Source organism: Solenopsis invicta, chromosome 12 (genome assembly GCF_016802725.1).
Source record: "Solenopsis invicta isolate M01_SB chromosome 12, UNIL_Sinv_3.0, whole genome shotgun sequence".
NCBI classification, from domain to species: Eukaryota; Metazoa; Arthropoda; class Insecta; order Hymenoptera; family Formicidae; genus Solenopsis; species Solenopsis invicta.
In genome coordinates, this window is record NC_052675.1 from 17,969,569 (window position 1) to 17,986,918 (window position 17,350).

The 17,350-nt window shown below is 41.9% G+C and overlaps 1 protein-coding gene across 2 annotated transcripts; it reads left to right on the forward strand.

Moving 5' to 3' along the window:
* Nucleotides 1-351: 351 nt before the first annotated feature.
* LOC105195951 (espin) lies at nt 352-16,800 on the forward strand. Of its 2 annotated transcripts, none has more exons than XM_011161599.3 (12): nt 352-1,819; nt 6,356-6,484; nt 7,419-7,695; nt 9,397-9,592; nt 10,322-10,500; nt 11,025-11,097; nt 12,050-12,198; nt 13,464-13,716; nt 14,717-15,099; nt 15,375-15,550; nt 15,707-15,897; nt 16,475-16,800. In XM_011161599.3, the coding sequence occupies exons 1-12, from the start codon at nt 1,808-1,810 to the stop codon at nt 16,713-16,715; spliced, it is 2,259 nt and encodes a 752-aa protein (XP_011159901.2). In that variant the 5' UTR covers nt 352-1,807; the 3' UTR covers nt 16,716-16,800. The 2 variants fall into 2 exon arrangements, with proteins under 2 accessions (XP_011159901.2, XP_039312247.1); XM_039456313.1 differs by having other exon boundaries at nt 10,343-10,500.
* The last annotated feature ends 550 nt before the right edge of the window (nt 16,801-17,350 follow it).

Below are 17,350 nucleotides of genomic sequence, written 5' to 3' on the forward strand. Positions count from 1 at the left end.
CTTGTAACAATCGAAGATGGCTGTTAATTTTTATAGCTAATAACTACGTTATGCTTCGGTAAATATGTCATTTGTTTGAGATTGAAATAAAAATTTCAGATTTAAAGCGAATAGGAACAAAAAGATCATTTAAGACGAATTTACGTGTGTTTCTCCGTTATTTCTCGTTTGATATTCAGACATTAATAAGGGAGGAACACACATTGTTCCTATGTTTCCAGAAATTTTCGAGTTATCTATAAAAGTCATTTATTTAAAACTGCAGCAAAGTATAATAATTTTTCGCTGCAAAAATCATTGTAGATTAAATTTTTTAAATTGTTTTCTTTGCAGCTAGTTTCAGGACCAAAATTTGGGCATTCGTGACCAAAATGTTTTGTTGTTGATTAGGAAAAAAAAAGAAGAGTAAACCTAGAGAAGTCTTCAGTTTTTAAATTTCGATAACTTTTAGCTCGTGTTGCATAGCCAAAACATCGTCAATATCGAATCCTCCAAAGATCGAAGGATAAATCGGAATGTAACCGCAGGATCTGATGGGAGTAGGACAACCGCGAAGAAAGGCAAAAGGACGAGATGAGGTCTTCTCCGATGGACGGAATCGCAGAGTCTCGTATCCCTACCTCGAACGTCGGGCGAGAGCAGGTGGGCTCTCGACGATCTGCTCGAGAGCGGCGAGAGAGTCCCGGTCTGCCGCCTCCTGCGCTCGCACCGGTGGCACGCACCGGCCTCCGCGAGAGAGACTCGCGCGAGTTCGTTGGCCGACCGTCACCCGCGCGCCCGTTTTCCCGATCGCGCTCTCGCGTTGCTGTTCTCCATCTGGGCGGACACCAGAGTCTGGAAGTCGGATCGGAAAAGGGCACCCGGACCTGAACGGCGTGGGTGCGGTGCAACTCGCCGTTTCGTTCCCTTCCTCTCCCGGAGAGCAGAACTCGCGCGGGCATCGCGGGTTCCAGTCGAGAAATCGACCCGCGTCACCCAGCCTGCCGGCAGGTGCTAACTCGCGCGTGACTCCGGTGTTAGCTCGGAGTCATAGTCGCGCGCCCGTTCGCGCTAACCGGACGTGTTCGCCGAGCTGGGAGAGTCAGCGGAAAACAGCATCGCGTGATGGTAGAAATTTCGAGGACTCTGGGAAATTCTATCGATTCAACATTTTGAGCTATTGAAAATAATCGGAAGATTATATCTGAAATTGAACATCTTTTGCGTGGAGCGGTCTTAACGTTTGAACCTGCGGGAGATCCCGTTTTCTAGAGTGCAAAGATAGTCAGAAGTGGCCGTAAACACCTAGGAAAGTTTTGGATAGTCTTCGAAGGAATCAGTTCTAATGCTTGTGACACTTCGGAGGATCCTGGATATTCGTCGACGAGAGGGCAACCATATATGCTTGAAAAAAATTAGACACCTAGGCAAATCAGTTTCGAGGTCTGAATCAACTGAAACTTTCGTTTAAAATTTGAGGAAGGTCAAGAGTGGCTGGCAGAAAGATTTATGACGGCGATTTTGAAGAATCTGCGACTTGTCTGGAGTACGAGGTAGATCAGCCGTTCGACTGACGCGGAGCGGAAGTACCGTTGTCTCTGGTCGCTCTGGGGGACTCGCGGATGAACGGCCTTGACGGCGCAAGCCTCGGCGTGAGTCTCGGTCTGATCCGAACTAGGACAGCCAAGCGTGCGTCCCAATAGATGGACGGGAGGATCGAGCGAAATCTTCGTCTTCTTCTGGAACGGGGAAGACTCCTCTGAAACGGCGAGAGGGCGCGACCTGAGGCTTTTGATTTTACGGCGGCAGCGGCAAAATCCGGTTTTGCATGGGTGTATATGTAAGTGAACCGTAAGCCGTAAGTACCGTAATGTCGCGGGTTCTACTCCCGAGAGGCAACGTTCAAGCTCTTTTCGCAGTTCAACACGTAATTTCAAGATATCGCGTCCTACGCATGTAAATCTGCGTTTTGCATGATCAACAAGTTAAAACTAGAGCGGCTGTAGAGCAGCTTGCAAAAATCTCAGATAAAATGGTATCCGTCGTTCTTTTTCATACTGTTCATGCTGTTAGAAATTTGATTGGCAAAGATAAAGAGAGATAATTGAAGTTCAAAGATTGAGGGTCGACACCACGCCGACGTCGAACCGCCTTTCGACGATGACTCGAAAGTTAGTAAAATCGTCTGGCTGTAACGGAGAACCGTGGTTTCTATCGTACGATCCGGTTTTACGTGCAAATCTAATGGCTGCTACTTTTCACTCGTAATGAGCGGCGCGAACGTTCATGCGTGTAATGGGAAAATGCACTTACGTGCGTATTTCCGCGTCGAAGAGATCGAGGTAAAAAGATTCTAAAACTAATATCCGAAATACTTATCGCCCATATGACTCGCGGACTCCTCTCGCGTATTAATATAATCCACATCATTAACACCTATTCTCTAGCTCGTAAATTCAGCGCAACATATGGCCCCAAGTTTTTTTTTTTTTTAAGTATGATAAAAGACGTCACGTGCAATTTAACTTGAAATTATAGACCCACAATTATAGACGCGAAACGGGTCGCAATAAAAATATACTGGAAAACGGATCATACGTCTTCTACACTATTACCAATCGTTAAACATGGAATCAATTTTTGGGAAAGTTTCCTCGACTGCACGCAAATTTTCTTAATCGTTTGCCAATATAGATGTCCTCATAGCATAGACTTCGTTCGCGGTTTCGCAGCTACGCTCGGCCGATAGGCACTATGTCATCCGTTCGTCGTGAATGAAGTGGAATCACAGCGGTATCGCAAATCGCATTTTACAGCGTGGCGAGTCGCGCAAGTCGACCTTGCGCGGGTCAGTTCCACGCGTAAAGACTCGGATGATCTCTTTCCCGCGTGTCACCTTGAACAACGATCGTCTGCACTTGCGGAGATAAGACGGACGTTACGATGCGGTTCGTGGCCGATAACGAGACGAGGTTACAGCAGTTTTAAAGAGCGTTATCCGCAACAATGGAAGTATTGCGATGCCGAGAGAGCGCGAAATAAAAAAAAAAAAGAAATACCGCGGCGCGGAAAATTTGACGCAAAGAATCGATTTCTTAAATGAATAATTCCAGAAATCTGTTGGCTCTAACTCGGGCACTTTCTTATTTCATATGAATTTTCATTTTTCTTATTATTTTTATCTTACTTCTAATTTGTCTTAGGAGAAAGTGACGATTTGATCAATTAATTATAACATATTATTAAATTTCATTTTTATATTTTGAAAAGTTATCTTTTTGGGTATACCTTCAAATTTTTTTCGAGCAACTCATTTTCAAATGTTTATCCGCTGATTTTAATAGTAAGAATGGTAAAGGTTAAAATCCACGTTAAATCCATTTTCAAGTGAAATTAGAAGAAGGAAGTTCTTTGTCGACTTTCTCGAGTACCGATACATTTAACTTGATGCGTGTCTAAAATCACCGATCCGATAATAAAAATGTAACGGCTACAAATCCACGGCTTTCTAATGTTTGCTCGCACGAATTTGCTCACAACAATATTTCGATTTACGGTAAAAAAAAAAACATATGCGATATAGCGGGAGAGGAAGCTGCTTAGTCGGAAGCGAGATGCGTTATTCGTAATTACGGTGGGCAGTGAACCGGTTATTAAAAACAGTACGTCAGCGGCGATTTTGATCGACATCAAGGAGAGGAGATCCTCGCGTCATCGCACACCAATGCGCAGAGTTCATTGCCATAATTGCCCAACACTTCGTTAAAGCCTAAAGACGCCACTTACAAAGTTGAAGGCGCATCTATTATCTCGTTTCACTTACACGCGGAATTCTACTAAAAAAAATCTGAATAAAAACCCGCTTGACGCGTTGTAATAAATACATTTTCTTTCTCTCTCTCTCTCTCTCTCTCTCTCTCTCTCTGTCGCTTTTCGGCCTTCACCCGGTTGAGCGGAAAGCGTGTCGTTGGCGCGTATCGCAACGGAATACACGTCATGAGGAAAGGATTCGCGTGGACGGGCATTTTTTCCGGGGTGGTGCCCATCACGGACCAGTGACACCGCGCTGTCGCGACTATCTGTCATTTCTTTCTGTCACGATACATTTTCATACCTTCGTAATGATCCGAAATGCCACCCAGACTCACGCAACACTCCGATTGAGAGAAGTCAATAAGAATGCAGCAGACTGTGAAATCACGGTTGCGTTTTCTCCTGTCAATTTTGAGGGCAAGACGAAATGTGTATTTCTAATGAATAAAAAAATCTAAATGAAGAGGAAAGGATTCTTTAATAAAAAAAAGAAAAAAGAATTGGATAAATTTACAGTATAAATTGACGATTGGAGTAGGATGGAGATCGCGAGAGGTTGATCGATCCGCATTTAGACGCGAGGACGACGAGGAGAGATCTCGCGGCGCAAATTTCTCCTCTCGACCGGCACGGAAATTAAAATGCGTGTGGCCATCATCTAAAAACCACTTTCCCGCGTGGCTAAGCGACGTAGATTTGTCACTTTTATCGCTCCGCGGACACTAGATATCCTCTTACGCGATCGGGCGCTCTTCTCTCGCTTCCTTCTTTCATCATGCGACCCAATTACGCCACAGGCCAAGCACATCGCGTACGAATTTGCATAACAACTACGATACGACGTACAAGTGTATTTCCGCAACGCCAGGACTCTTGCTCGCTAAAGCAAGAAGAACTACTTTGCTGATCACTCGTCCATTTCTTTCTCTACTTAATGTCTCTCAAAATAAAATATTTCGGTATAATAAACCGTAGTAATTCTAGATCAATTATATCGTAAATGCAAACATCTTTAACTGTAATATTAATTAATTGACAGTAATTGAGCAAACGATGCGCGATGACACTAAATATCTAATTAAAAAATTATCATATTTAATAACTTCACTTTTAATCAACACATTGGTTTTATATCTTTCGATTTATGACGAACAAATTCGTCTTATTCGTTTCGCACGGAAGGATATTTCGAAACATATTCTCAGAAAAAAAACTCTCTTATTTGTCACTTACATTTTTTTGTCACGTATGTACGTCGGCTTAATCAGATGTCTGAATGTTGTATCTTGCGCCGTACTGACATGCAGTTTCACCTCAATGAAATGAGAACGACTGAGAAGCAGCGGCGCGCAATTTCCACGCGTACATGGAATTACGCAGAAAGGGAATTACGAGTCCGGTAGCGTATAACGGTACGGTATAATCTAATCAGCGTGTCAGCGGGTTACCAGTCTAAAAACACAAAATAATCCAGTTTTTCGACTGGCAACTGGCGAATTAAAGTTGCTTCGCCGCGCCGGTCCACTGCGTTTCGCATCGTTCGGACTCGATTTGCTTTTTCTTCGCCGATCGAGCGATCGGATAAGACGTCGACGTCCAGCCATCGCTTCGCACAAATCATAATAATTGACTTATTTTTTAATCGCGTTGAAACAGATTAATGCGGAATAATATATTTTATCGATGTTGCGCGAAACCGTCAATTAACTTTCCCTACACAATCTCTCCGTATCGCTTTATTTCTTAAATTGCAGAACATTTTGTTGTATTCATTTTGTTTAATTTATTTAGCTATATAAATTTAAGGTTTAACGACCAGTAACTGATAGGATAAATATGGTTTTTTCTTAAACTCAATGTAAAATTGAACATGTAAAAGATTTAACTTTTTCTCGGATTTAAGCAAAGATAAACGATAATATTGAATTTTTTTCATTTCTATCATCTTTCAGATGTCGTTCAAATCGTAAATTTTATTATCTACATGTATTCAGTATTTATTCGATAAAGAAAAATGTTCCTCCGCTTAACCTTCGTAAAAATGATATAGAAGCGTTAATCGCAATCTGCGCGCTTCCACTTTCCTCCGCCTTATTACGAGCCGCTTGCATATGCAAGGTTACACATCTAAATAACCGCATCCTCCCGCAACAATAGTAGCGTTCTTGCGATATTCGCTCAATCACATCGGCGTTTTTCTCCTTTCCCGCGAAACGAACTTTTCCGGTGAACGCCAACGAGGTCAATCCCAGACTTTTGCGCAATCGTGGGTAATCGCTATTAAGCAACGGGGATTATCGTAAATCCATGAACACACAACGTTCCATAAATGCAATCGATTGCGGTACATCGAGGAAACGAGCTAGAGATTGAGAGAGGAGTGAGGGAGAAAAAGAGAGAAAAAAAGAAAGAGAGAGAGAAAGGCGTTTCTATTGCTCAATAAGGAAGAGGCGATCGCTTCCGCGACAGGTTCTACGTTTAGAATCAGAATCATTTCGATCTAATGGATCTAAAGTTAAACGCCGAACGGTTCTAATCGCTCTTCGTTTGTCTGGATATGCAGCAGGAGACCGGCAAGCCTCCTCCTCCTAATGTCACCCCGAAGATGGCCAGGGATCGTGCCGGGTCGGACTACTCAGGCCACATGAGTGACACCACCACGTGCAGCTGCGTTGCGAGCTCCATCGACAAGGTAAGGGTAGATGTCACCCAAATGTTTGAACCATAGTCAGCAATTCATCAAGTTCGGAAAAAAGTGCAGAGATGTAAAGAATTCTCAAACTACCTTTTTCAAAAAAGAGCAGCTTCATAGATACCATCAAAGGTTCTTCTTAATTAATAGCTTTTGTTTCTATTTCTTAAAACGTTAAAACAGGTTTCGCTTCTAGATTTTAGCTCCTAGATGAACAAGATTCATTTGTGTTAATTATTTATTCTTGAAAAGTTATTGTAAAATGTACATGACATTTACAAGATGTTCCGTAATTGACGGTATAACTGCAAAGATTGCATCATCAATTAATGGTGATCAATTAATTAAGTGATTTAAAAAAAAACGTAGTTGAAAACGTAGAATAAAATATTTTCGTACGACGCATCATTTCGAGATAATCAAGAAATTAATATATATTTTTACTTGAAATATAAAATATTTCGTTGGCTTAAAAAAAGTATATATTTGTACATTATATATGTATAGTATAATTCTTTTAAAGCAATGCGTTTTTTACCTTGCATCATTTGATTTATTTCGATATATGCACAAAAGTATTAAGATGCAATTATCACGGAATGAATAATTTATGAAACATACTTTATATTTTATGTCAAAATATGTCAATTTCCAAAGTCCATAGTCTCAAAAATGACGCACAGAAATAATTTTATTCTACGTCTTCGACTCATTTTTTCATGTAGAATCACCCGCTTTTCGGTTGTATCATCAACTATACGGAAACTCTGCACACTCAATATCGTAACGCAAAGTCACTCCATAAAATTCTAGGTGACAAGAAATATTTCTTGCTATTGAGATAAATTTTAAAAGGGCAGTTTTCTTCTTGTTTCTCTCTTTGTGTATTTTCGAACGCTAAGAACGTCTGAAACGCAACTGAAACGTGTTGCAGTGCTCGTTACGCGGCTGCGGCATGTTCCAAGAGCCGTTCTTCCTGCATCCGCCGGGCTCTCGGCCGCGGGATGGTATCTACATAAATCCCATGAGTGCGTACATCGGCGATTCGCCGAAACCCAAAGACGCGGCCGAGTCCTTCTACCTGCACAGTCCGCACGATCTCGTCTACACCAGGATCACACGGCTGTTCGGCAGCGACGCCGAGAAGCCGCGGAACGGCGTCGCGGCGGAGCAGCGCCATGTGCCGGAGAGGAAAGACGAGACTCTGACTGGTAAGTAGCACGTCCCAGATACTTCATCGCTACATTATAATATGCGCTACACACGGTGTCCAGAAAGTATCCTGTCGATAATCGTCGAAAGTGAAGGGGCTTTAACCGAACGACAAATTATTCAAATTTATGACGAGTCATCGAGTTCACATTGTTTCGTAAATGAAACAAATGTTAATCAGACTTAATAGAATCTTAACTCAAAGTTTGGTTATTCAAAAGTACTAAATATAAAAGTAAAACCTCTCTATTAAATTAAAAAAAAAAACTAGTGTTACTCGAATTTAAAAAAGAATATTCCGTCAATCGAATTACTTTTCGTTGAAGCAAGTCGAAGCGATAATTCTGGGACACCCTGTTTACTCTGTCGGTTCTCAACAATCGCTGTGGCTCCAGGCCGGCCTCAATTCGCATCCGATATTCGATATCATCGTTTAGCTTTTCTGTCTCTTTTTCCATATTTACAGAGTTTCAAAAATCGAGCAAATAGAATCATCTGTTTTCGTTTGCATTTCATATATCATTAATATATCAATTAGCATCGAATTTCTAAGGGATCAAGGTATCTAAATTTTTCAGCAAACATTATTTATTGATTAATAATTAAAAATAAAAATCAAACGTAAATTGACGTCTTGTGGGACGCGTAAATAATAAATGCCCTTCTCATTTGTTTGATTTTGCAAGGAATAAGTTTCGTTCGTTTTACGACGTGAGTAATGTACGATAGAACGCTGCGAGACTACGATCTCGAAGAAAGAGAGATACTTGGGGTAATTGTCAGAGAAGCGAAAAAAGCCACACACGTTGCGAACACACGCGCTCCGCGAAACCGGGTTAAAGTCTCGCGCGCGATTTACCGCGGATACCGTTAAGCCGTTACAGTGCAGCGGCTCTTAATGAATAAAAGCAATAAAAACTACGATCAACGGATCGAACGAGATCCGGCGAAACGCATAAAAGTCGCCGATGGTACGCGAGAATTAAAATAATATCCAGCCTGTAATCGAATAAAATTCATCTTTAATTAATTGGGTTTTCACGAGTCTATGTTCTTCCATTATCATTATTTATTACACGCACACTTTTCTAAATATTACCAGCGGTTACAATAAATATCACGTATCTAATCGATTGGACGGGTCATTGGCCTCGGAAATCCGGGAGGTCCAACTTTGCTCCCCAGCTGAGATATTTTTCGTACAAATTCTGTACTGTATATGGAGGAAGAGGATCCTCATTAGCACCACTGCCATAATAGATGCCTGTTAGCATTATTATTAAATCAATTATCAACTTAATATTATGGTATTACTATTCTCGTTCAACTTAGAAACACACCGTGTGTTTCAAGACCGAAAATTTATTCGGCGTACAGTTTGATAAACTTGAAAACATTTATATAAAGTTATACAAGAAATGTCAACACAAAGATCCAATGGCTCATCTTTAATTAATTGTAAAATAGGAAAAACATTTTTATAATAATTTTATAATAATTTTAATTTTATAAAAATTTGAGATTGCTATCGAGATTGCAAGTTTCTGCCAAGCGATCGACCGCGACGACTTTTGCGAATCGTAGTTTTGAGCTTTGCTAAAATAATTTCTGGAAAACGTCTCCGTGCGTGATGTTTTCGCGTGGAAGGCAGTTTTCTCGTGTGCGATGCGTGATATTCCGAGCGAGGCTTTGGCTTTCAGTGAAAGTGGACGTGCACATCAACAACGGCGGATTCGTCGGCCGGCCGCATCCGGGCAACGGACATGCGGCGCGCTCCGAGATCGCGAGGGAGTCCTCGGATCATGCTTACGAGCAGATCTGCGTGAGGCAGGAGGAAACGAGCAGCGTGAGCTCGTCATCGCGTAAAAAGCCGGCGGACAATACCTCCGACAGCAGGTAACACGATTCGAGCAAATTCACCATAAGCGATATTATATCAAAGCGTTTAATCGAAAGCATTTGACCCGATCTCCTAAAATTGGAAGAGTTCATTTAAGTTTAACAGTCCCAATTATAAAAAATCAATTTTCTCAAGTTTTTCTTTAAAAAAAATGAACATCACTAATATTAAAAGTTTTAACTGAAGCGATCGCTTCGAAAAGGACATACATTAGAAATTGTAGAGTAACATTGAGATAATATAAAAATAATAATATAAAAGAAACTTTTCAAAGAAAATATGGTCCGCGTATTAATTTAGTAAACGTCTTATTTTATAAAAGTTAGCACGTGTCAAAAATTTGTCCGACGAAGCAAGTATATTTTATTAATTTGAGTAGAGATATCGTTGAAGTCGTTGACGCGCGAGATACCACGAATCGCGTGTCAAGCTTGTAAGAAAAGAACTTTGATGAGCGCAGCACAACACGGTATCGGGCACTATAAAAGCGTGCGCGAAGGTAAGCAATCTCGAACGGCGGGTAACCGTATTACGATCAAAATTGACTCTGCAATCATTAAGAGATGACTGTTCGCGAACGACGCGCTCGGAGAACGGCGTCGTATCGTTATTATCTCGAAGATAAGCGTGCGCGCATCGGGTATATTTAATCGCGAGTAGATTAAAAAGTTAATTCCCGATTCGTGGATCCGCGAAGCATCGATAGATCGTCTCTGACGTTTCAGTCGTTCTCAAAAACCTGACAGGCGATACAGTCGATCCAGCAGTGCCAGCGAATCCTCGAACATGAGCAGCGAGGTCCACGGCCTCTCCTCGACGACGTCCACTCCGTCCTTATCGCGACACAGCAGCAACGAACGGATCGGCAAGTCGGGGACTAAGACAAACGCGGAAACGCTACACGGTAGGTCGAATGTAACCGAAACTATCTGCAAGATGGCCACGGTGATTGTGATCAAAAAATGTATCGCGTATGAAGAAATTATGTATCGTGACGAGTCATCGTACAATTGTTATTCGCGACATTAAATAACCAGTAAAATATTCTTTCAATTTTTACGTATGAAACAATTCATCGTGTAAGAAAAGAAAAAAAAATCGTTTCGCTAAGAGGAGATAAAAAATTATGTACAATATGATATTCATAAAGACAGTTACATGAGGCAGAAAACAAAGAACGAGTGCCTCTGCCTAGTGTGCGTTCGTTTGTCTTTATTATCGCTACATTGTGTGCTCACATCTGATAAGTAATGGAGTTAGAGACAACTTGACTTTACTCGTCAAATTAACGTGATGCAAATCGACGCTGACAATTTTTCGCGAAGAGCGACAGAGCATTATGGCTATTCTACGAAATCTATTCTCGAATCAATTCAATGATGCAAACAGCTGCAATTGATCGACACACGATTCTGTTTCGGTTCGCAGAGAGGAAGGACTCGTCCGGCGTACAGGTGGAAAGTGAAAAGGAAATCCGTGCAAATGGCAACGGCGGACCTAGGTAAGTAGGGCGAATCGATACCGGATCGAGACTTAGGTTAAAGCCGCGCCAATAAAAGAAAGCTCGATCGAAAGTCGATCGAGCGGCGGAGCTGCTCGCTTACCTCGCGCGATTCGATTCGCTTTTTTCCTTTTGCCCGTCCGTTTTCCTTCGAGATATATCATGCAAATGACGTATGCCGTGCTGAAAAGACGTAGGATGGTCGGCAATCATCTTCACCCGTTAATATCTCGATAAAACGAACGTGAATAATCGTAACGATCATTCGAATCGTACGATTCGTTTAGAAGCGAGAGCGAGTGGATTATTAAGTCGCAAATCGCATTAACCATAAAAACATTAAATTTAGATTAAAAAAAGCTCTGAAAGTATCTTTAAATGAAGAAATTGCTTTTGAAATAAGATAGGCGTACCTTTAAGCAATTTTATTGCTCGCAACTGTTTAACTTTCCACATGTTTTCACTCGTTTTCATTTACTATCATTGTTTGCAATTAGATGAACGTATCTATTACTGCGATTGTTCTCCACGGTTCTTACCCTCACTTGTCTTCATAAAATTGACAAATGTTATCTAATCCCTTAATTATCTAATAGACGAGATTTTTTACTACTTGCTGTTATTTATTTTTATCAGATGCTGCAATCGGCTGTTATAATAACACTGCTTTCACTTGTCTTTACACGGAATGATAAAATTCACCTTCACCAGGTTTCTATAATTTTTCTTCGGAAGAAAAATCTTTCCGTTAAAAAGATCATTCATTTTTTTTACTAGAACATGAAAATTCGTGGATTGAAGTTTAACATTCGCGCTCAAATAATGAATACTCTTGAAAATATTCTAAAATCTCTTTCTGATATTAATTTATCAACAGCTTTTAAACATTTATATCGTTTTACACGATATTTTTCACAATGATCACATCGGAATCAAGATTTTTATTTTCCAGTCTTTCGAAACCACCGCCACCGCCACCGCCGCCACCGCCGGACGACGACGTGGTGGTCGTCCTGGTGAACCCGAAGCCAAACGCAGACGCAGGCGCCGACAAGAAAGATGCGCGAGGAAGCGGCCAGGACGGAAGGATCGAGTCCTTCGGTAAGAAATTGTCCATGACGTCCTCTCCGACGCCCTTTCGCTCCCTTGCAAAATTGACGCGAACGTGAAAGTTGCAGTTCGACTTTGAAACTGAAATTCGTGCACGCACATTCACCTGACATTTTCCGCACGTGTTGGTTGCGAAAAAGCGCAATCGGGCGTTTCTCCGTTATTTACAATGTCGAAAGATCTCGGGTCGAAGAAAAATCCGTTACTTCCGGAATGCGCACTAAAGGCGATCGCGTTCATTTAAATTATTATCTCTTTTAAATTACTCCGCGTCGGATATGAGAGGACATCCTCTTAATGTACGTAACAACCGTAATTTTTAACATTATTCACAACAATCGCGAAAAGAGATCGCGTTACGCATGAACGATTTTATGGCCGATCGATGTTTTATGACTACCGGTCAATACGGAGACCGTTGTACTCTCAATTACTTCCTCGACAGATTTTTTTTTTACCTTTAAAAAGTCGATCTTAATGACTATGCTTGCAAAACACCTCGCGAGATTCGGAGTTTGTCTCGGACGTTTAAATGCTTCCGTAATTTAATTATTTCCACTGTAATTAATTTTTGTCGGGGGAGAAGGATAAATTCCGAGTTGGTTGTGGTTCTTTACCGGGCTACCAGGAAATGCGATAACTCCTATTATATACAATTCATAGATCTGTTACTGTATTTTTTATCGCTGCAGTAATTGCCTCGGCGCTCGGACGGCCGCTCGGCCGATTGTTACGCTCGTGCGAATTACGCTTACATTTTCGGGACGCGTGCATCCCGAGTCTTCGATACGAAAACAATTAGCTGAATCGACCACGACGACCAGCGATTACAGTTAGAATCGTACGAAATTAATTCGCAGATGTTAATTAGCCGCGTTTAATTGGTCTGACTCGCGATCGCGCAGACGATGGCGCAGGGAGGGGAGAGGAAGGGAAGGTCCCCCGCCTCCCTCACACCGCGATCTCAATTTGGGCTGCACGCGCGTATACTTCGGCCGTTAATTAAACTGTTAGCGGATCATGCTCAGCGGAGGTGGCCTCACTTACTAGACCATGGCGCTCACCGGGCATATAATATACTTACCTAGATTTCACTTGCCCCTCGATAACAACCATCATCCAATGCTAGAGGATATAACGAGAAACCCTCTCCTCTCGGCTCCTACTTCCTTTACGTTTATTCCACCTTCTCTATCTCCCCCGTCCATCACCGTCTCTCTCTTTCTCTAACGCTGCTGATCTCGGTCTCGGAACAGCGACCAACAAGTCCGACGCATCATCCTCCGGCGAGCATCCGCAACAGCCGGAAGTGCCGGCTCCCGCCAGTGCGCCGGTGGACGCGGACGAAATTAAAGCGAGTCAGGCGTCCCACCTGGTAAACAGGCACATGGTGCTGCCGTTCATACCGCCAAAGTTCGCCAATGCGGACTCCAACACTCTGCTCAAGCCGTCCGAATACCTGAAGAGTATCTGCAAGGTGTCGGCTAAAAACAGCCTCTCGAAGGCGAGGTCAGTGATCCTTCCTGTTGCGCACAACGGTGTCTACTTCTATCGTGATCCCTCGTGTGTAGAGAGCCTATTGCCCACGACTGTCAATTGATCTTAGAAGTGGCAAATGCTCTTCGTTGTTCGTTTGATTAAAATAATTTTCAATTAACGATATAAATATTCGAAATACGCGTAGTGCATTTCGAGAACGTCTGGAATGGACGCATGGACTGAACGAGCGAACAACGAGAGATCAGGATTGCTCTGTGTGCTTCAACTATTTAGATTATTCGGAAAGTGATGATTTAGAGTCTACTTCAAGTGCTTCGTTAATAGTGTTCGTATGATTATTTGAACCGTGCGCGCATCATTTTATAGCATGTTACATGCAATTTAAAGAACGAAAAGTAGTTTGGTGAACATCTAACACTGTTATTTATCGTTAACATTTACGGCTATGACTTATCAATTCAATTCTCACGCACTTGAAATAATATCAACAATCTTCGCGATGATTATCTCTAAAGTTTGCTTTACGGCTGACATAACAGGTGCCGTCAGTTAAAGCCATTTTCAGCTATGCAGAGAAACGTAGACTCACGTGTGCACGTTTGATGACATTCCGATTACAGAAACGTGAGAAATCAATTTAACATGACTGACGTTCTTCTTCCGAGGTTAAGACACTTTTTACTTGTGACAAAGCATTTCTCTCTTTTGCATTAGCATGTTCCTTCGAAATAATTAAGATTTAATGAAAACCTTTCTCGAACAATTCAAGACATTGATATATCTTGAAACGTTGAAAATTTTTTGAAATGTTTATCAACGTATTCATATATAAACTTAATGTAGGCATCTAAAAAATATATTTATATGTACATAACAGATTCCAAACGAAATAAATTACATGAGTCTCTGCCAGATGAAACAAATCTCAATGAAATAAACAAATTTGTCTTCGAGTAGCGGCATTACGAAATTTTCTGCTCGCATGACAACGCGAAAATCACGCTCGCAGGTCAGTGGACAACTTGGACATCCAGAGCCGGAATACGGAGCAGGGTGAAGAGGAGGAGGAAGAGGAGGAGGAGGCGGAAGACGACGAAGAGGGGGCGCGAAGGAGAACCAACGAGGAGACCAAGGGATCTCCTACGGGCCCCCCGCCACCGCCCCTGTCACCCTTGCAGCAACGAGCGCGAAATCAGGCCGCGGGTATCGGCACCGCCACTGGCACCGGCACCGGCAACGAGACCGAAAGCTCCAAGAACTCCCCGATGCAGCCCTTAGCCACCATCAGCATCCAGGATCTCACGAGTATCCAGCTACGACGGACTAGCACGAAGATGAACGCCACCAAGACGTTCTCCGCTCCGCCTCCCCGCAGCGTGTCCATGACTAACGGTAAGCTGGTCCGCGACACACATACACGTATAATTTAACGCTTTTGCGCGAACTCGAGCGTAAGAATTCAGACTTCAACCTTACCCGTGGCCTTCAGTTCTTGTAATGCGTGATATTCTATGTTTTATTAGCAATCATATATTATCAGCGCCGTGAGATCGTTTCACTGTGTTTATTGCGCGCACTACGCGAAATTTGTACACGGCCGTACTTCGCTGTATAAAGTTTAAGAGTAGAAGCGCGGATAAATTCATATAAAATTGCATCGGTCCTAGTCTCGGAGCCGTTCTTCGTGCAAAAGACAGATCTAATCGCCGAACTGAAGCGCACCAAGGATATACCCGGTATCAAAAAGCTGAAGGTGGAGAGGGCGCAGGTCGAGAAGACTCAGGAGCAGAACCTCATGTCGGAAATTAGCAAGGCGTTCAACGTCACAAACTTCGTTGATCAAGTAAGAACAATTGATTTATTTTTCATTTCGTTGAAAAGTACAAAAGGAACCGTAAAAACGTCTACTCTTTTTAATGATTCATTAAAAAATCTTTTTTTGTATATATTTTTATGAAGCTTGGCTTTAAAATCTCGAATTGTGGACATTTTGTTCTAGATCCCCGAGAAGGATAGCTCGGGAAACGTAATACCAATCTGGAAGCGGCAGATGTTGGCGCGAAAAGCCGCCGAACGAGCGAAGAAAGAGCTCGAAGAGCAAATAGCGCGAGAGAACGAGGAGAGGCGGCAGAAGGCGATTCCGCCGTGGAAGCGACAGCTTCTCGCCAAGAAGGACAACGAGGAAAAGAGGTATGGAGATTAATGGATCCGTATCAATTAATCATCGATGCTCACTGAATAATATTTCTCGGCGATTGGAGAAAGCCAGAATTAATTAGAACGCGAATTTTGCAAGAGCGGAGAATGTTTTTTTAACTCGTCATAAAATCATACTTGAATTGTAACATTTTTCAAAAGAGATTTATTACGCGTCATTTTACAAGATTTAACTCAGCGTGTTTTTAATGCACACAGAGAGGGGAGGAAGAGCCGAGTGCTCCAATTGTTGTGAATATCACAATTGCTCCTCGTTACAATTGGCCTCAAGTTCCTCCGTTGGTTTCGCGTTACGTGAACAATTACACATGATACGTATTATGCATAATACTTATGGGTGTATTAAAAAATTATTAAATCGAACGACACTCTTTTCGGAGACATGACGCTGTTCAGAACGTCTCGAGTGCTCTCAAATTTTCAAATAAACCAAAAAGACACAATATCGAGAGCGAGAATAAAAGAATTAATTTTTTATTTATTAATTAAAAGTATTAGTGTAAAAATGTTTTCACCCACGTTATTCAAGCGATTGAATTATCGGTTGCAGACTGAATCAGACGCAGGTATCCGCGTCGACGAGCACATCGACGTCGAAATTCGAGGCAACGTCGGCAAATCCGAAGAGGGACGTCTCGCCGGCGACTGTGTGCGTCATCAAGAAGGAAGAAAAACCCGAGGTCGATGAGAAACGGGACGATCCTGCCAAGGACGACTCCGACGATGGTCAGATTATACCTTGGCGGGCGCAATTAAGGAAGACCAACAGCAAGCTTAATATCCTCGATTAACTATCGCGAACGCTTTATGTGTTATTTATATAAGAGATGCGTGATGTAGGTCGCGTTAAACGTGCTGATTAATGTACCATGAAAGCCTTCCCGAACTTAACGAAACTTGCGCAACAGGGAAAGAATGAATGCAAGAAAGAGATATCTTAGTTGAGATAATAAATGAACGTAATAAGATAGTTCACGGAATTACGCAACACGAAGACTAGCGTGGACTGATGGTGCAAGATGCTCCAAAAAGAAATCGGAAAAATACTTTTATACGTTTCAGCGCAGACATTGTCCTCGCAAACCTCTTTGATCGTTACTTGGCATTGTCAAATTAAATCTTTTTTTTTTCTTCACGGAATGGAGCGGAATTTAACATTTCAAGTAAGAACTTGGAGAAATAAGAGCTCGTCCCTTCTTTTCAAAAACGGAGGATGAGAAAACTTTCGAAAGTGCGATTACTATTGTTAGCAAAAATTTATTTGTTAATTGTTTTGTAAAATGCGCCGGAGAAACAGATATATGTTGGAACTACATAAAAAGTTAGTCATCGTGTCTTGAATACATAGTATGTTGCAATATATGTAAATACGAATAATTATAATTTCGTTTGCATTGTAAAGCTTGAGATAAACCTATTATCATTT